Raw genomic sequence first — 21,813 nt, 5'->3', positions numbered from 1 at the left:
ACTGAGTGGAGAGGAGAAATCCCCAGGTTTATGCAAGAGTCAGCAGTGCTGGAAAAGGGTAAGGAAAGCTCTTTAATACCTAACATAGGGTGAATATGGAGGGTACTTTGACCAGATTCAAACTTCAGACGCGTTCGAAATTTTCTTTCTTATGAAGAACAGCAAGGGGAAAGAGATCTGCATCAGATCTGAATGTGCATATCGACACGTCTACAAGCCCAATCCAGACGACGGCTCTCGCCATTGGTTAACATAGGTTTACTGACAGAGGAGATAATGCACAAATGATTACTCCTAATCATCTAACCCCTTGGAGCAGAGTCCTTGAGAAACCGCCAGTCGCTCAACTATTCAAGAATTTCCCGACATTTTATGGAATTCGGAGTTTCGCTACCATGTTCACAGAAGCAAGCCAGACCGAAGTTCAAATCGGGGATATTCAAGGTGTAAAGCATTATATTTACCAATTAGAACAATGATGGGTTTCTTACATCATGCTGGTTTTTTGGTTGACTTACCTTTCGATCTTGAAGATGGAGACAAAACGTATTCCTCAGTCCACAATTGAACTCTATTCCGCTAAATTTATTTGCTTGGCAGTGATCGTTCAAATTCCATGGCTACTGGATCGGTAAAAATATGTGTGGGTTCTTGGTCCGACAAAAGGAAACAAGTCATTGCACAATAAGCAAAGCACAGCATTCTTGTCTCTATTAAAATATGTATTATATTCATTTCCTATTGTGAGTGCCTGAAAAGTATCTTTAGGTCTATGGCCTGCCCCACAATGGTGTGCCGATCGTACGAAGTTTCATGAAAATTTGGTAAGTAGTGTCTATGACATCCATGTCGGGATTTGACAAGGGGTAGGGGAGACATATGGGGATATAAAATAAGGCTCAGGAGAGGGAAACAAACATAATTTATATGAAACTTAATAAATTAGAAATGTGTGACAGAAAATTGGTAAAGAATATATCTGGACTTTGGGCAGAATGAAGGCGTGAGGAGCTAAGGTTTCTGCACAGTAAGGAACTTCATTGTTTATAGGCTTCGTATTGGATTGATGGGATTATTAAATAAACAATTATATAAAGGGCTGATAAGCCTAGAAACTTGGATGGTGGAAATAAATACATTGAGAGTTTCGGTGGGAAAACTTCTTGGAAAACACGAGGCAAAGAATAATATAAAATTAAATTTATGACGCAAATAAAATATCCAGAAATGAACTACATAAATATTTGTCGAAATATCACGTAGAAAAATAACAGCAAGATGGAAAGTTGGGACTCTAAAACTTATGCGTTCTTTCGTAATGCAGTCAACTGAAATGGACTTAGCATTAACACTTTCAAATACGAATTTCTTGCATGCAATGTTAAAAAATTCAGTTCTTATCTTACATCAAATACACTGAATCTCCATTATAATGATCAGTCGGATAAAGTTTGCTTAGGAATGATACTGTGCTTATTGTGACACAAACAAATACCTTCACAGGAAAAATGCAGAAATATTTAACATTGAAGCAGGTGGGACATATAATAACCCCTGCTCTTCAAAGAGTTACGGCTGAAATTACCTTAATTCCTTTCATGGAAATGAAACATTTTAACTAAATCGTACATTACATATCCGTGTTTGCTTATATGACTCAGAAATAACAGAGTCTGTGTTCCTGGTATCACACCGAGATTAATTTCGGATAAGCAACTTTCATTTGCGATTTGAATGGGAATATGGTTGCAGTGTGGCAGATCAGGTTCCATGAATAATAAAACTATCCCTGTAACAGGCAGCGGAGGCTCATAGTGTTGTGAGATGTTGAGGGTCCCACATTACCGTATTTACGCAAGTATAGGCCGCGTGCGTGTATAGGCCGCAGCACAATTTTCAGACAGAAATTATAGAAAAAATCATTTCTTGGAATATTATTTCAGGAGTAGAACACCCTGTATTACTAATTATGAATATAATTTTTTTTTTAAATGAAGTGTGATTTCGAATATTTCGAATATAAGCCGCACCCCAGTTTTCCTCTTGAATTTTTGGCAAAAATTGTGCGCCCTATATATACATGCCTAAATACGGTATCTAGAAAACCGACTCACAGACGGAGGAAAATTTGTCAGCCTTACGCGCCGGTCGTCCTTTACCCTCCAAGAAAATTTCTGGTACTCATTTCTGTCAGAGGCTGAGTCGAACCCCAGGACCAGAGTACGGCTGGAAGGATTAAGTAAATTGAAATGAAAATCCACCTCATCGGGACTCGAACTCGAGACGTTCCGGCTTGTAGCATAGTGCCTCAATCAACCTGAACAGAAATCAAATCTAAGACTACATTACGAATGGTGTAAACTTGACTCATATAGGGTCCTCTTAAGAGAGATCCATCCTTACTACAAGCAGCACTCAGTGCCTTCTTGCAGAACTTTCCTCAGATTACGTGTGTTTGGAGATGTATCAGTTTCTTCAATGACGCCGTAAACGAGTTTAAAATATGGATCGGATGAGGAAATATTGCGGAAAATCGTGGTTCAACAATAGTATACATAAATATGCCTCATGGAAGCTCTCGGAATAAAAAAAGTAACTTCCCTTATAAACAACGCAAACTGTATCCAGTGATAGTGTGTGCTGTAACGAGGATCTTCATGAGTTGGCATTTTATTTGACACCGATAACTCTCGAGCCTTTGTTACAATCTGTTTCGGAACGCATGTTAAACATCTGTCCCTCTGCTGCTATTAAATAATTTCACATATTTTCAGACATGATATCTGTGAGGATATTGCTGTATCCAGTAGAGTAAATGGACTTCCCTCTATAAACCAGAACACGTCATACTTTGTATAAGCAAACTTAAGGAAGAAAAGTCATATGTTAAGTATGTCTGAATTTCCCACAGGCTTATGAGAACGGAACTATGTCTGAAATAAAACCTAGCAGCTTGCCTAATGGTGATCTGTCTACGTCACTAAGTGAAGGAGGCACATCCTTGTCCACACAGCAGATGCAGTAGATATGATCTAGTGCAAGTGGGTTACTGCTTCAGATGGGACCCTTGCTTGCAAAGCGACTGACTTCTCTCGAACCCCAACAACGCCAGGCCCCGTCTCCACCCCTTTCTTAGCGCAGGGGCGACCGAACAACAAGAGGGACTTTATACTTTTGGAAACTTTGGAACCGGGGCAAAGGTGAGTTATATTTCTGAGCCATTTCTCCCCCTCACAGCATCTATCTCAATTCTCCCAAACCCCAACCCTTCTCCGTCATTCTCATAACCCGAAACCCATTCTCTCTTTCTCTAAGTGATATCTGCTACACGGTAAATCAGACTAAAAAACGGAGTGAAACCAACAGCTTGGTCTCCTCATTCCTTTCCAGCCGCCTCCCACCACCCACTGCCTCCACCCCACTGACTTCTTCAATCCCTTCACCCCACCCCCCTCTTAACAACATGGCGTATGTCTCTCTCTTATCGCAATGGTGTTTTCTCTCCGATGAGAATTTTGGACAAATTAGTCATCAGTTTTTCTTCATCCCTACAATCATCCCTCTCTTTTCCACTATCGTTGCTTTCATCTCCGGCTTCTTTTCCCACCCTCCATGTATAAAGTGGTGGCAGCAGCGTGGATGACGAGAGAAATACGACCATATTTATGCAATTCTCCCTTTTCGCTTTCCTTAGTTTTTATTGTCTCAGCCTCCCTAACTGGTGGCTGCAGCAGGAATGGAACCCATGTATCATTTGCAACAGACTTCTTGTTAGGTATCAGGGTTTAAAGTAAAAACACCTACACTCTGTGCGACATCTAATTCCTTATATCATAGTCTACGAAGAAGTTACTTTATATATCCTCCTGTTACTACTGCTGCTGCTTTCGTACACTGCAGCAAAACATCTCTCCTTCCTGTTATACAGTGATTGCATCGTGAAGTGGGCGTAAACAAACAAACTCACCTTAATGGCTTGATTTTTGACTTATTACAAGACAATACAAGGACTCAGTTCCAAAGTAAGAGAGACCTTGACCACATAGCGTATACAACTGGGAGAAGAATAAAAGCTGTCCTTTTGCCTAACTAACAAACACTACTCCATGAAAGCATATGGGGAGTGGATGTATAGATTCACATATTTGACCTCGGCACTAGTTGCAGGTGAGTAGTCAGCTTCACGCCACTGCCGCTTTATCCCCGGGGTAAGAAGCCCCCGGTAACCATTCGACAGGAGGTTGGGTGAGCCCCAGAGCGGGTCTGGACGACGTGGAGAAGAGGAAATTCTTGACCCTACCGGGACTTAAACTCCGACCTCTATGCATTCGAACCCTTAGCGGGAAAACAGTAATACGAAACAAAAACATGGATGTGAAATGAACAGCTGCAAATGAGAACTCAAGCAATATTGAATTTCTTTCACTTATGTAAAAACTACAGAATAAAGTCACTACCAGGGGATAGATAACGAGAATTAAAATCAGCACTTCAAAGGGAAGACTGCGCTGAGGCTGTGTTATCATAATGTTTAGCACAGGTACCTGATTACATATATCTACCCGTATACGTATTAAAATGTGCGCTTAGGTGTGAAACGATTTGTAGAGGACTTGTATCCCATACAAGTTCCGAATTGTATGATACAAGGTTTCGCGAGATAAAGTTCTGGTCCATAAAAATTAATTGTTCTGTGCATGTACAGGAAAAGATATAATTTAGAAATGAAAGCAAACGAAGAGATTATCTTAGTGAAATACGGGAAATTTTATAGAGTGATGTGGCGGAAGTGGAAAAGAAACTGAATAGTTAAAGTTAAATCTCGCCGGTCACGGTAGCCGAGCGGTCTAAGGCATGTACTGTCTTCACTCGCCTGGAAACAGGGATCATGGGTTCGAATCCCACTCAGGGCATGGATGTTTAGTTTGTGTGTGTGTGTTTTTCTGTGTTTGTGTACAGGTAGAGGCCTTGAGACGAGCTGATCACCCGCCCAAGGAGTCCTACCGAATGTGTAAGATCTAGAAAAACCGAAGTGAACGGAGAAGTTCATGCAGGTAGGCCTAGGCCCAATGGGGCTGTAGTGCCAAGGGGAGAAAAAAAAAGTTAAATCTCAGTGCAACGAAGCGAAATTTAGCAACCACCAAATCAATAATAATAAAGTAATACAGGACTCAGTATTTAAGTACAAATTACCTGATGTCTGATTTTCCACCGCCATACATTGCAACACTGTAACCATTTACAAAACAATTCCATGTATAGAGTAAGTCTAAATTATTGTCGGAGATTCTGTGATTTATAAACAGAAACCCTGACAACAATTTAGAATCACTCTGTAGTTCAAGCGGAACTTAGTACTTTAGTACTAGGACTTTACACTTCCTGGCTAATATTCGGCCCAGAGACCGGTTATTTTGAATGAAATTCTTCTTGTTGTTTTCCTCAGACCCTCCACACAAATTCTGACATAATACCTTAAACTAGGCACCAATAATTACAACTTCAATTTCAATTAATTATTGAATAATCATCTTCTCATCTGACGATTTATATTCTTAGCAACTGATGAACCAGAAGTTAATCAATTTGATGTTAATTAATGATTAGTTGATAAATTAATGTTATTTAATGTCGATTAGAACCTAGAAACAACCAAACACACCTACATAAGAGCCACACAACGTCAGTATGGAAAAACGAACGAACCAAGCAATGTCACTATTACCATTAACTTATTACACGTATTTGAAATGAAAGTGACTCTTTTCGAAATCATACCACGATTTATTCCGTAATGCAAGGCAAATGGCGTTAAGAACTATGAAATTGTTGACTTATCGCCGAATCTGACGTCCTTTGTAAGTACACAAGTCGCTGGAAATAGCAAATTTAATAGCAACATTTTACAAATATTCTGTCAGTCAAGTTGTTCTAATTTTCCAGTCACGACTGTTAAGAACTTCACTGGTGCGATCCGTGTTCTTACTTCCTGAGCATAAAATTGATTTATTAATGCAATGTGTACGTACAGTCTATTACAGATTTACTCTCTTATGGAGTTTCTTTAATTAACAGTGCAATGTCAATATGTAATTTTGAACAACACTTATGTTATAGCATAAATATCTATGGTTCACAGCATCGTTTATTATAAGAAACCTCTAAGTTTTTCTTTTTCTTTCACATATTTCCATTCTAAGTTTAATTTCTTCTAATAAGGAACGACTTCCTCAAAAATGAGACAGTCCATAAAAATAGGATTCCTGTGTTAATGTTTTCAGTTCACCGCTGATTTAAAGAACAGTTCCCGAGTATTTCACAAATATAATATCCTTCCAATCACTACGTATTCCGAACGAAACAATTTCCAGTCCAAGAAAATTAAATTCTACTAGCAGTTATGTTTTTTGAACTCGGGTAATACTTGCTACCACTCAGTCGAGAACCGTTTGTTTTCTCGTCAGCTGTCCAAAAAATAAAAATTAGAATATAAAACACTATACTTTTTCCTGTGACTCTGTATGGGCGGAAAACTTTGTCTCTGACATTAAGGGAGGAACATAGACTGAAGATATTTGAGAAAAATGTGTTGAGGGGAATATTTGGACCGAAGAGGGATGAAGTGACAGTGAGGTTGGAGAAAACCGCACAATGAGGAGCTTCATAATTTGTATTCTTCACCAAGTATAATTAGAACTATCAAGTCAAGGGTGATGGGATGGGCAGGGCATGTAACAAGAACAGGGAGAAGAGGAATGCATATAGGATATTGATGGAGAAACCAGAACGAAAGAGACCACTTGGTAGATCAAGAATTAGGTGAGTGAACAATATTAAAATTATGTTAGAGATAGGATGGGATGGTATGGATTGGATTATCTGGCTCAGGATAGCCACCGATGGCAGGCTCTTGTGAACACGATTAATTAACACGGCTGGCGGTATTCTCCCAAGCGGTAATTACGAGTATGTATGGCTTTGAAACGTAACTGATTACTCACTCACTGATGGAACTGAGCACTTCTTGAGAAGCCTCCATTCGCTCAGCTACTCATGAATTTCTCAGCATTTTACGGAACCCGAAAGTTCATTACCGTGTTCACAAGAGCCTTCCACTTATCCCTATCCTCAACCAGATCAACTCACTCTATACCAATCCATTCTATTTCTCTAAGATATTAATTCTGTATCGATGTAACAACCCAAGAATAGAATTAACATCAGCAAATAACCACCTTAAGAGCCTCAAACGAGTAACATCTTTATACCTCATTTGAGATGAACTTAGTTAATTCGGAAACAATTCTGAGTGGCGATCAGGTATCTATTTGTAAGAAACAATTTATATATTAATATCATAGAAGACAACGCAGTCTTCTGAGCTTACCCTTGATCTTCTGTTGCTGATGTCGGCTGTTGAATGCGCCCTGCTCTCGTTAATGGCCTCGTCTTCTCATCCACCTGTAACATAACAATTAAAGATAATACTTATTTTCTGCTGCCTATATTATTAAGAACTCTTTCCCACACAACTGAATTCTGAGAAAATAAATAACTTTTGCTCGTCCAGGTCCTCAGATGGATTTCAGCGTACTGAAAGGCCTCAAGACAAAGAGTAACTCACTGAGAACGAGGAAAAATAAGAAACATATGCTTGAAGAAGCGAGATTTGAGCCTCAAATCAAAGCGTAATCGCGATAAAATATCACTGTTAGATGCAAAGCAAAGAATGCTGGCAATAATATATGTAATTAATATACACTTCACGTATAAAAAGGATAGGGCGCAAGATATCAAAATGTAGATAATACCAGAAGTGATCATGAAGCAAAGGCACCTTTCTCTGTTATACACACAGGGTTACACGCTAATATAAATGTATAAATGTTATATTTTAGCGTCCTGTTGCGCTGATTCATGTCCATGATTTATGCTAACCTTCTTACAGTGCAAACACTTTTTCACCTTACTCTTCTCTTTTACACTACATGCTTCAGCACTAATGTGCCATCTTTAGGTGCGTCTCTATGCACGTCTAACTACTGCATTGCATGCTCTGATGTCTTCATACTAAAATGACTAAAATATACATATTCGTCATGTATAATAATAAATTTTAAATATTAAAACTTTTCAGGATTCGTCATCCTTACGTCGTATAACGCAATCAGTCACAGGAGCAAGACACAACACAGAGCACAATACACACGCGAAAGTAGGAAGAATGCTCCCACAGAGGAGGATTGGCGTGATTCGTGTATTGAGATACGACGTAAGGATGACGAATCCTGAAAAGTTTTAATATTTAGAATTTATTATTATACATGACGAATACACATTTTAGTCATTTTAGTATGAAGACGTCATGGCATGTAGTGCAATAGTTTGACGTGCATAGAGACACACCTGAAGATTGCACATTAGTGCTGAAACATGTAGTGTAAAAGTGAAGAGTAAGGTGAAAAAGTGTGTGCGCTGTAAGACGGTTAGCATAAATCATGGATATAAATGCATAAATATCATATCATTTTTGGACCAAAGAGGAGTGAAACCATAGGAGGTATGCATAATGAGAAGCTTCACAACTTGTACTCTTCACAAAATATAATTAGAATGATAAAGTGTAGGAGTATGAGATGGGCAGGGCATATAGCTCGCATGGGGAAGAATATTAATGCATAAAGGGTTTTTGTCTGAAAATTTAAAGACAGCTGGAAAAACCCAGATATATATGGGAGGATAATATTAAAATGAATCTTAGAGAAAGAAGATGTGGTGATATAGACTAAATTAATATGATCAGGATATGGACTAGTAGAGGGCTTTTGTGATTACGGCAATGAACCTTCCAGTTCTATAACATGTTGAGAAATTAAGTAGTAGATAAGCAAGTGTCTTCTTAAGATGTATTCAGCTCCATCGAGTTTGTTAAATGTCATATCGGAATCCATACAGTTATTAGAAATTATATATCATATAGGTCTGGTAAGTGGGTTGGGGGGAGGGGGGAAACAAAAATATCCGACTTCGTGTAAAATGCATCGAGTTGAAGAGGCAGAGAGAAAGTTTGTTTAGTTTGCTGGAACTGTAACTAAGCGTACCGCTTGCTATATATTGGAGCTATTGCCACAAGGATTGGCCCGGAAGGGAAAACTCGATTTATGAAATGGTCATAAAGTTTATACGATTTTAAGGTTGCGATACGAGTAGCTCGAGGTTGGTACGAGTGGATCCCTTTGCCTTGAGACCTGCATGCTACTGGACCCTTATCATAATCATGTTCCCTCCAGTGTTATCTGTTATGGTGGTTCGAGAAGTCATTATGTCTGCAAGAAAATTACTCTAAATTTATTTAGCTTATTATTTATCATATTTTATTATAAATGTTTTTCACTTTTCTAACCTATTAATGATAACTTTAATTTTTTCATGGAATTATTATTAATTTATTGCTATTGTACAGACTGCCTTATTTTGTATTTTTCTGTTAGCTTTTGCGTCCTTCTACGTACTCGTGCTAAATTTGTAATTGGCCTCTGAGCTATTAAGTTTGCGCATATATAAACAAGAAATGAATTGAAGTACTATTAACATTCTTTCTAAATATTTATATTTTACATTTCCCAATTCTTAATAACAAGGGACACATGTGTTAATGGAATTATTATTATAACTACTTTGTTTTTTTGTTTGTTTACTTCTCTGCATTAATGTGTTTTTCCTCTAGTGCCTGCCTGTAATTTGCCTTTGACTTTATTTTGTGATTGTCTATAATACAATTACTTGTATCTTCCCTGTGCCCTGTCTGTACTTTGGCTTGTGGCTATTGACTCGGCACATAAATAATTAAGAATTGAACTGACTTCATTACTAGTAAGTATTTTGTTTGTATTTAGGATATTCACTTCGATATTAATGATTCCTTGATCTCTAGGTTAGTTAGTTAGTTATTGGAGAGGGTGGGTTTCCCCATGCACTGCGACCTGTATTGGTCCATTGTGCTTCCCTCTATGATTTCTACCAGTCTCTATATCCTACCGGTACTGGTGCTTACCATCAGTCCCGCCCAGCCAGCGAGACCGGCTTTACTAGCTGAGAGGTATCTATAATGCTTCCTCCTTCTACTAGAGGTAATAGAGATTGCTGTTGGGCGGGAAACGTCCGTAATTTGGCTCAGTGACCTTTGGAGATATGAGGTTCTTTTACGTGCCGTAAAGCTACGACACGGGACCCATGGCTTAAAGTCCCTCCCGGAGGACTTGTTCCCTGAATTTTTCCGCCCTTAAAAATTCGACGACCTCCGCCGGGTATTTGAACCCGCGTACTACGAGTCATGAGGTGGGAACGTTACCTCTAGACTACGGAGGCCGCTTGATCTCTAGGTTAATTATCAAATATGGAGTTTTCATTGTCCGTTTGCATGAAGTTTATTAATCACATTCTCCTAAGGTCCGTTTCCAGCACAAGTGTCCGCTCACCATACAATTCCTGCGTTATCCTCTCTGGCGAAACAAGAAGAAGGGCTTTAATTATGAAGGTCCATTTTATGTAGGAGTAGTTCTAGTTAAGTTTTATATTTGCAGCATACAGGTCTCAGAGTCAGTCTTTTCAAACTCACGAAACAGCAAAACTTATTTCCAGAACTACGGAGTTGTATGAAGCTGATGCCCCATAGACTATAATCTTATATTACAGCGTCCTTCCAGACAGTTGGCATAGAAGTATGGGAAGGAGGACGTATTAAAACGCATGTTACCATGACCTACAGGTATCACACCACAAAGTTTCTTCTCATAAATTACTGCAGATATGCTATATGATTGTGTACAGCTGCACAGCTGTTAGCTCTAAGTCATAATTCTTTGGATTAGAACAATTCTTGCCTCGTAGGAAACGAACTGCTTCCATGTCTTCGTACTAATAGATTGGACCCTTGAAAATTACTGAAATAGCTCAAGCCATTATTTGATTTGACGTGACATTGCGGCATATAGACTCGTTGCTAGGTAACGGCAGCGAAAGAAACGAGATAACGGTCATTGATAGGCAACAGTTTCGTAAATAAGCAACAGTACCGTAGCCGTTGCTAGGCAGAGGCCTGCGAGTAACAATGGAAGTATTGTTGGAAGCGGTGTTCTCTATTAATCTGCTCCGAGGTTATGTCACTTGGCCGACCGAGTTTGAGGTACTGAGTGCAGTGCAGAGCAGTGGAGCTAGTGCAGTGGAGTGAAATGACTTGGTTGGTGAGTGACTTAATTGATAGGTTGAGAGTTTGGAAATTGGGAGCCAGTTCAGTTTGGGAGCTGCAGTGACAGCCAGCGAGGACGTGAAGCAGTGAGCACGTAAATTTGGGTATCTACGGCGTTTGGAGCCGTACCAGACAAGGACTGGCTATGACACAGAAGACTGAGAAGACTTAGTACGTGTTGTAGTGTACTGCTGACTGTAAATTAGCGATAGCGCTATACTTACTTGTAGTTACGATATGTCAGTGATCAATAAATTTAATTACCAATCCAAACCAGCCTGTATCAAGTGACAATATATACTGGTTGCGAGATTCACTGTGTATTTATTTTTTAAGAATCATATTCTGATGAATATGGAACAGGTAGGATGATATGGGCTCGTAATGAAATATGTTTGGTATCTTGCTCATGATTCCGTAAATCTGAAACCTTACAAATAATCAAATGTTACACCAAAGTAATTCATTGATCTGATAGCTACAATATAATGCCTAACTAAATGTCGTACAGGCTGTTTATGGCAATGAAGAGGACGTGGCGTAGGAGTGATTTCCTAGTTGCATTAAAATGTCAGTTACATGTTAAGGTCTATCATAACATATAATATAGGGCAAATTAAAAATTCGCTTGCGCACTCACTCGCTTTTTATCTAAAGAAGAGAGAAAGAGAAAATGTTCTGGGAAAATTCCTATGTTTTTTCTTCGGTTTACTTCACTACACTTTCAAAGTCTAGACGCTATGACGTCGAATGGTCGGGCGAGTGATGAACAATAAATTGGGGGGAAAAAAATCTTGAAGGAAGCGGTTGTGTCCTAAACAGTATACTTTCTGGCAGCTGCCTGCAGAAACTGAGGAAAGCTGTGAGAAACTTGTAGACGTTTAATACATCAAAGCTCATCAGCCGTAATATATTTTACTTACTTGTTGAAGAATGTATAATGCATGGGTGAAAAAAGAAATGCTTAGATAATTTTGGTCATTGAACCCGGATGGAGACAATTCTAAAGACCTAGATCAACGTAGACGCTTTCTGCCTTGGGGTTTCCCAACCAAAATGTTGAAAACATTACTATTTCCTCCATTCGTGTTACATGAACGCCGATCACATCCTCATTAATTTGGACACCATAATAATATTAGGTTAAAGGACAAATTAGAAAGTTGTTAATTACGTACAATTTCCCCCTCCGTTTCAACACTTGTTCTCAGACAGAGTCAATATACACTCTTTCTTTAAAGAGAGGGATGATTTCCTACATATCCATTTTCAATACAGAAGCATTTAACTGACTATTACATTATTTGTTTACATTGAAGATGAATTGTTTTATACAGGGCCTCACTATGGCCCTGGGGTCGACTCAGAGTCTAACAGAAATGAGTACGAGGAATATTCCTGGGGGTAAATGGCGGCCGGCGCGTAAGGCTGACCTCACCGCCATCTGTGAGCAGATTGTCTAGAAAATGTAGGGGCCTCGACGTCTCACAACCTTATGGGCCTCAGAGGCCTGATACGGGGATAGCTTTACTTCACTTTTACATAAATGAACCTTGCACCGCGACCTACAGTGATCAATTGTGCTTTTACTTTTACATAGTTGATTTTAATTGAATATAAGTAGAAGGTTTTTCGTCAATATAATCCTCATTATGTAAACTCGAATTTCGAACAAATGACGTAATCATTTAACTCCCCGTAAATAATTATTTTATTATTTACTTTATACATATTATTAATTTATTAAAGATATTTTACTTTACCCGTCACCGATGACTACTTTTCGTGAAGAATGGAGTGAGGATCCAATTGAAACTCAGATAAAATAGAAGAATAGAGTAGAGTAGAGTGCTCGGATGTAGGTCTGTTTTGTGCGGTCGGGAGAGGAGGGAGATTCCTGGCCCGAACGGAGTAGCTCTTGCTAGATATAAGAAAAAAGTCTAAGCGAGGTCATTCGATTTCTTTGCAACAGTTAAACAAATGATCGCTGTGTCTTTTCTCCCCTTTGCTAATGTGATGCATTATGCCCTTTCACAGGCAATTCTGTTGAAGTTTCATTTAATGTTCCTCTTAATGGAGCAAAGGAAGATCCGACTGTCGTTAATGAACCACTGACGATGTCATAGGCAGTTTGAAAGACATTTTCTTTAATTAAGTAATACTTTAGTTTGTCATATGATCAATGTACAAATATTCGATTAATCTGAGTTCGAAGCCTTGAAATTTCAATTTACTGACAAGCACAGATAATACAAAAGCGTACGGTGCACACTCCTCTCCTAAACACTTGGATATTTTCCGACGCGAATCTATCGTTTTGCGGGGTGACCTATATCTCTTCTATCATCAGGTTCAAAATTGAAAATATTTCGTACCCTCTGAAACTAAATTCTCTTTTCTAAATAACCTTCAATTACCAACTCAAAGGAAACAAGCTACAAGTTCACCATAGAAACCAACTGGCTAATGAAATTTAGGAAAGTGACTATTGTTTATCCTTCGAATCATACATAGTATATATGTTATATTCTGTGGAATAAATAGACAACATGTTAATGTTGAAGCAGGTGGTACTGTAATCTCAAGGACTAAGAATATGATCTTCTTTCCTTATTCATATAAGGATTTATTATAAAAACCAGGATTCACAACTATACGCAGGCTTTGAATTGGGTATTTTTGGTATCTTATTGAAATACATATTGTTAAATGACAGAGTGACTATAGACGGAGTTTGGATTATTAATCGGATTTATTGGACACTTTCATACTACTCGTGACTACACATTACAATTCACTGTCACACACATAGTAGGGTTCTCCGTTACGGTTTTCATTGCGCTACCTGGCAGCGGCGCCCAACAATGTAGCGTTAGCGGCTTCCGTATCCAACGGCTCCTATCTTCGCTGGCTGCGAATTTTCAGCTGCAGCTCCCGAGCTGAACTGACTTACATCTGCCAAAAGTTAAAGTTAAAGTTATGTTACGACCGACGGTCTCTTAGCCAGTCTGTCTTGGAATAAAGCAGCCATCTGGGGCTTAAGACCAGATCTTTATTACAGTCAGACAGTTGCAGGTTTGTTGATGTGGAGCGCTTTCTCTGAAGAGAGTCATTCCTTAGAAAATACTGTTTCTGGGCCGCACCATAGCTCAAGCGGTTAGTCGCTGGCTTCCCTCCGCGGCGGCCCGGGTTCGATCCCGGGTCTGGTCAAGTAGGATTTCTGGTGAACAAAGTGGCGCTGTGGCGGGTTTTCTCCGAGTACTTCGGTTTCCCCTGCCAATCTTCATTCAGCCAAATTCTCCATCATCATAATCACCCGAGGACAGGGCCTATAGGCCAATCAGTGGCCGCCGTGCCAAGTGGACCCAGTTGGACTCCACCCCCCACTAAGCGAACTGCTGTTTCTGTGGCTTGACAGTTCTTACTTTAAGCAAATGTGTTACAGTATTTTATTGTGTATCAGTATTTCGTGCGATGTTCTGCCTGTTAGAGAAACGAGTAATTCCGCCTGTTGGATTCGCTCCTTCCGTTCGTTCGTCAGTCTCTGTGTGTTTTCATGAAAGTATTATATTGGAGAGTTATAATATATTTAAGGCCGTGCCATAGCTCAAACGGTTAGTCGCTGGCTTCCCACCGCGGCCGCCCGGGTTCGACCCCGGGTCTGGTAAAGTGGGATTTGTAGTGGACAAAGTGGCGCTCGGGCAGGTTTTCTCCAAGTACTTCGGTTTCCCCTGCCAATCTTCATTCCTCCAATTGCTCCACAATCACCCTCACCTATCATCTGGGGCTGGTACAATAGGCCAGAAGTGGCCGCAGTAGAAGGGACTTAGTCCCACCCCACGCAATAAAATGATATAATAAATTTGGCAGAAACGTCCCAATTTTAGTTAAAATCTCTAAACAATTGTGGTTACTTTACGTGAGAACTCGAGACTATAGATAGAACCTTTCTAAAATACAGTGTCATCAAATGAACTAGAAATAAATAAATAAATATTCGAAAATCCTTTATGCATATCTGCGCTTATTTCAATCGTACCTCGCTAATATCTGATGAAGCGAAAAATATTTACAAGAGAAGTTGCAGAAAAAAATAAAATACATTTTTGTATCCATACATTTCCTCAGTAATTCTTACGGTGTGGAGGAAATTACTCACGCGAGTTGCTATGGGTGCGGACTGCGAACGAATCTCCTAAGAATACGCCGTTCGAGTTTAAGTAATTTATTTCAGAAAAGTGATATTAAAGTGTGATTCAGTCTAAAGAACGAGTTATATTTAGTAAAACAGAATTCCTTCCATAAATTTTAGGGTAGATATTCGATATAAAGTTTAATCCGAGTATCCTGAGATGGAATATACTATCACGTGTAAGGTGGTACGCGTGACGAAATAACGGGTTCTAGTTCGGATGACTGGATTTATTAACACTTCTGTTACACACTCTCTTTTCATTATACTTAAATACAGGCAATACAGCGCTATAGCTGATTTTCACACGAAACGTTCGCGGCGCGTATTCATGAGAAAACACAGTTTCCCTTCTATTCGTGACTCTATTCGTGCTTACGGAGCTGTTACATGGCAACGAGTTGATCAAATCCGTTACATAATGGAAAGGCAAACACCATCTCCATATTATGCGTTCACTTTGATCATTTCGTAAAAAGAAACATATTGAAAAGCGGATATATAGGCCTGTTTCACAATTTCATACTATCGCCCCCTTCCCCTTTTCGTTTTTTCGTTCTCTGTTTTCGATTTCAGTGTTTCCAGTATCCGACGTACAGCTTATGAGCGAGCGATGAACATGTAATTGTGAAACACACAATTAAACAAGATATTGCTCATAAATAAAATGAACTACCGTATTCCCCTTGACATTTCAATGAACGATTTAGTCTTCATAATATAGTACCCTTATGGATTTCGTTTTGACGGTTTTCTCACTTGTGGAATCAGGCTTAACATTTTAAAGGTAAGAGCCTGAGTTGCAGGAATTAAGGACAACTTAATAACTGCAGGACTCTGGAGCAAAGCGTTTATCTTACTGGCCACGGAAGTTGTGGAACCAGCAATAATGTATCTTCATTTTGAAACTGATACGATGTTACCTGCAAATTGGGGGCAGATTGAAATAACCGTGTGAAGGGGAAACAAAATGACCTCTACAGGAAAAAAAAAAAACACACACACACACAACCTGTACAGGAAATGGCAACCGAAGGAGAAATTGACACTCGGAAGCACTCACACACGTCATTGGTCACGTGATCGATCGTTGCATTTTTCCTCCACATACATCATACAAAGCCCATACATCTTCCATCTATGTTCGACATCGAAACAAAACTAGACAGATTACATAACCAACGTCAGTATTTCAGAACCATATATGTGTGCCGTAAATACAAGTTAACTTTTATCAAAAGAAGAGAATACATATTTAACCATATTTTCTGCAGATATATACTAATTCTTCTTATTACGTAATAAGAGGGCGTACAATAAGATGTAGGGTATTGATGTTCAGAAAGCAATCAGCTTGGTTCTACTGGGAAACCAGCGTTAGTCAGATTTAACATCCTTAAATAAAATACAAGAATTAATGACTGTATCCTTGTGGCACAGAAATGCACCCGTGATATTATTATGGAATTTTAGGTACTGGATCAGCATCATTAAATCTAGACTTCAAAGAGACTTGCCGTCAGAAGCAATGACTATTATATTCCTACGACGCCCCTGTAATGCTGTTTTGTAAAATAAAAAAATACACTCACAGTTTCCTGCAGACCAGTTTCCTATAATGAATCATAATTTATAACTTCTTAACATCTTTTGATTTTCTACAAAAATCCGCTTTTATCGAAGTTGGAATGATATTTTGGGGAGTTTATAGAAGCAAAAAATTGACAAAGTAAATAGGCCTAATGCTGAATACAAAATTTTACTGATTAAATATTTTTAAAAACTGAGGAGTTTAAAATTGTCAGTAATTTGAAATTCTACTGATATGAGCTCCATTAAAATTGCTGCTACTCCAAATATATAATTCAAAGAGTTAATATTAAGGCATATAATTTCCAGTAAGTGTTCTCGTGCGTTTCGAGAGCTACAACTCAAAATAATTCCAGGCTCCTCACAGAGAAATCGATAACTTGAGCTTCGAAACAGGCTACTTATATTTATGAAACGATATTTCATAATGAGGAGTCGGGATAGCTCGGTCAGTATTGCGAAAAGCTACAGGCTGAACTGTCTGGTTTCGATTCCTGGCATTGTAAGGTTTTCCAGACTGAAACTGTGGCCCGCCCTGTCTCCTATTCAATGGGTTCTGGGGCATCTAGCGCCGTGGGTAAAAGAGCCCTTAGGCGTGAAGCTGATTACTCACCTGCAACTAGTGCTGAGGTCAAGAAAATGTGGAGCTATACATCCACTCCTCCATAAGCCATCATGGCGCAGTGCTTAATTAGTGCTGGCGTAGAGACAACTTTACCTTGCATTAAATAATAGAAGAAATGAACCTGCATATGCGTTTAGAGACACCCTGTCTCCACTGATGAGAACACTGGTACAGAATACAGTTTGTTTAGCAGCTTACAACCCTATATGGAACGCTGTAACTGCATTTCCGTTGACGCACCATTAAATTTTATTGTATTTTCCACCAGCGGTAAATCACTTTACGAATTTCATCCAATCAAATATGTTGGTTCAGTTCCCAACAGTATCGTCTCTTCCTGTTCCAGTCGCTCTGTCTTCTCTCCCCGTCTGGAGGCTAGAGTTCAGGTCGAGAACTACAGATGACGGTGTAGACAAGACGAGATTCAGAAGTCATATTATTGACTATTTCCTATTCCTCTGAGGCTCGTTATACTTCTACCTTATGCAATGTTCTGGAATCGATTCAACGTGTGCTTTGTTCTCATAGAAAATGATTCACTTTTGAAAGAAAAATATCCAGCCTCTTTGAGTGTGATTTCGTTTGGTTTTCTGTCGGTCTCTCCGTAAGCGTAGATCCCTTTCTGAGGGGATTTATACAATCTTTTTCTCGTGTTTTCTGTCTTTCTTTGCCTCTCACGAAGATCGGTTCTTTTAGCGTTGAAGAAAAAAGGATGTCAGGATGAATTTGAGTCGAAATCGCGGCAATAGCTGTCAAAACGGGTTCTCACTCGAGACTTGAAGCAGACATGGATGTCTCTAGTACATAAAGGAGAGGAAAAACTGATCGTACACAAGGGAAGCGTTAATATAATTTTTAATACATCAATCTTTTTTGTTTCTTGTGATGGGGTGGGAAGATTTTTCCAATGTCTTTTAAGTTTTGAGGTGTAGAGGGAAATATCTTAAATTGATTGAGAGAATATTCGATTCTGATGCTTTTATAATTCCGATATAAAAGAAACCATCGTCATTTGAAGTGTCACAAAATATGAAGAATTTTCCGGCACTCGCCTTCACTGGACCCTGTACTGACCTTGACAGGCAGATGGCGACAGCTTCTCTATCTAGGGCCAGTAAAAGAGAATAAACAATTAAACCTTTCTGACAGCAACATTATCGGTGTCAAAAGAACTCTCGTTTTTAATTGTGTTTGTACCTATTTTACAAGACAGATATTTTTATAATTATTTCATAACAAATTAAATTTAGGTAAATATTGCTTTACTATTAAGGAGTTACTTTAAAAAATACGATAAGCTGATACCGACACCAGTGTCTTTTTTGTGTTATGTAATTACCGTACCGATTTTATTGATTGAATACTGACAACAGTAACTAACTGCATGGAGTTGAGTCCCTCTTGAGAAGCCGCCAGTAGCTCTACTATCCAAGAATTTCTAAAACATTTGATGGAACCCGAAGGTTAATTGCTGTGTTCACAAGATTCTTCTACTGGTGCCTCAGTATCATTTAATTACCCAAGAACTTCCAAAAACGTAATTTAATTATTCCATTTTAATCTTTTTTACCTCTTCCGTTTATCTGCAATTCAGTTCTATCACCAGCTTATGACGACAGATGTATTTAATTGATCATGAAAATGTACACGATGCATTTGATCTATTTTCAGAATATTATGGAGAGTAAAATACTTCAAGATGTATCTGAAAATGTAAGAAGTGGTTGCGATCATCGCTGTAAGTTGAAACAACGTCCTGTTACGCTGCAGGTTACTATAGCCTCTGTACAGAAGACATTCAGAAAAACTGTTGAGTATAATAATGTCACATGTCAACGCATTGCTAGGCAACGAGTCGGTAATCAAGTTCTCGCGAAAACAGATTCTTGGTAAACAGTCCGTTGCTAGGTTACGCAACAATATATGAGGCTGTGTTTTCTATGTCGTCCGAGGCGAACAGCGGTGGAACAACGGGACTATGCAACCCCTTTCTAAGCAACGGCTCTGTAACCACACTTCCGTGTAAGGAATGACGTCAGCAACAATAGCGACGGTCTTTTCTGTTGGGTCTGTGCAGAGTGCTTATAAGAGAAGGGAGCGACAGAATTATTATTATTATTATTATTATTATTGAATGGGGTGGGTTTCCCCATGCACCGCGACTAATAGTCTATTGTACGTCCCCCTTTGATGTTCTACCAGTCGCCATACCCTACCGGTAATGGTGCGTGCTATCAGCCCTCGGTACCCGATGCTTCCCCCATCTACCAGAGGCATTGGAAACTACTTGGGCGGGAAATTTGCCTAATTTTCCTCAGAGGTCTCCTAGACACATTTACGTGCCGTAAATCTACCCACGGCTTAAAGTCCCTCCCGGAGGACTTGTTCCCTGAATTTTTCCGCCCTTAAAAATTCCACGACCTCCGCCGGGTTTGAACCCGCGTACCTTGAGTCATGAGGTGGGAACGTTACCCCTAGACTACGGAGGCCGCTGAGGGACAGAATTAGTTCACGGGCAGTTATGAGTCCGTCGTAAGCTGGTGGAGTGAAACCAGAAGAATTTTTAGTTCCTAGGTTCCAGAGTGATTGAAGACGAATTAGCAAGAAGACTTCATAGTGATTTGAAGTGCTAGTTTCTATGTTGAGATCCGTTGCCAGGAGAACTACTGAAGACTAGGAATCCTAGTGCGTGTGCAACGGTGATTGGAAAGTGTGTAAATCAGCGACATCGCTCTATTTAGGTGTGATTAAGTGAACTTGTCACCAAGTTCCTAATAAATGCAAGCAGCAAAACTAGAGCCTGTTATTTTCGTCACGCGTACCACCCTACACGTGACAATACTATTACGTAATAAGAATGGCTTATCGAAAAGTTATCATTTTCTTTAAAGTGAATATTTAGCGAAGTTTGGTGTATATTTAACACACAAAACTTTTCTATGAATGGCTTTTCTTCCTGTTTTAATTACTGTATTTGAAGCAGATAGTCAGTGACTAGCGTTCGGTATAAGTATTCAACAGACTGCGGGGTCTGACTCCTGCCGCGACAGTTAATACAAATGTATTGACGGTGTACTGGACGTCCAATGATATGAAGACAGGATTAAAGTAAATTTCTGAAACTGTAATACAACTGTATCAAAATTCTGCATTCATCTTCATGGTTTGCATCCTGCTGTGTATTAGATAAACGAGGAAACGGGTCGTTAACACAGCGTAAATATATTCAAATAAAGATGAAAATAAATACTGTCGTATCATTATAATTTCTTACGTAAAGATGATGCTACATGTTTCGACATATTCTAGGTATCTATTTTCGTCTTTATATGAAGATATTTACACTGTGTTGACGGATCCATTTATCCGATTATGCATTGCCATTTCTAGAAGAATAATTTTTTTCTCCGTTTCTCCGTTTCACTTCGGTTTACTAATCTTAGACAGACGGTAGGACTCCTTGGGCGGGTGATCAGCTCGTCGCCAGGCCTCTACCTGTATACAAACACAGAAAACACACGTGCACACACACACAAACACTGAATATCCATGCCCTGAGTGGGGTTCGAACCCACAATCCCGGTTTCGGAGCGATCGAAGACAGTGCATGCCTTAGACCGCTCGGCTACCGTGACCGGCAAAAGAATGCTCCTATTCCACAAAGTTCTTAAATTTTCTAAAATACACAATTCAGCTAATCTGATTAACTTTTTTTCCAAGCCAGTGTTCAGACTTACGTATAGTGTTATTCTAAGACCATTCAGTTAACCTATAATGCGACCGTGTCATAGCTCAAACAGTTAGTCTCTGGTTTCCAATCGCGGCGGTCCGGGTTCGAGCCCGGGTCTGGACAAGTGGGATTTGTGGTGGACAAAGTGGCGCTGAGGCAGGTTTTCTCCGAGTACTTAGGTTTCCTTTGCCAATCTTCATTCTACCAAATTCTCCATCATCTTAATCACCCGGGGCAGGTACAATAGGTCATTCAGTGGCCGACGTGTCGAGTGGACCCAGCTGGACTCAACCCCCCTATGCGAATTAAAGCAAATTATTGTGTAATGTTAAGTACATAATTGTGTGTGATAGAAGAATAGAAAACTATGTTATTAGGCAGTTGTAAATTAAGATTCGTTACGTATATAATGATTAATTAGTGTAAAT

The 21,813-nt window shown here is 39.3% G+C and overlaps 1 protein-coding gene across 1 annotated transcript in view; it reads right to left on the bottom strand.

Annotated features, from left to right (window-relative positions):
* LOC111866038 (mucin-19) overlaps positions 1-21,813 on the bottom strand; it is a 519,428-nt gene that overhangs the window by 178,821 nt on the left and 318,794 nt on the right. Inside the window, exon 4 of the mRNA XM_023854546.2 lies at positions 7,388-7,461. Within this exon, the coding sequence (XP_023710314.2) occupies positions 7,388-7,461 (74 nt within the window). The remainder of the gene's footprint in view (positions 1-7,387; positions 7,462-21,813) is intronic.

The sequence above is a fragment of the Cryptotermes secundus genome, unplaced genomic scaffold, assembly GCF_002891405.2.
Source record: "Cryptotermes secundus unplaced genomic scaffold, Csec_1.0 scaffold258, whole genome shotgun sequence".
Taxonomy (NCBI): Eukaryota; Metazoa; Arthropoda; class Insecta; order Blattodea; family Kalotermitidae; genus Cryptotermes; species Cryptotermes secundus.
The sequence above is the reverse complement of the archived record's forward strand: the minus strand, read 5'-3'. Positions and strand labels throughout refer to the sequence as shown.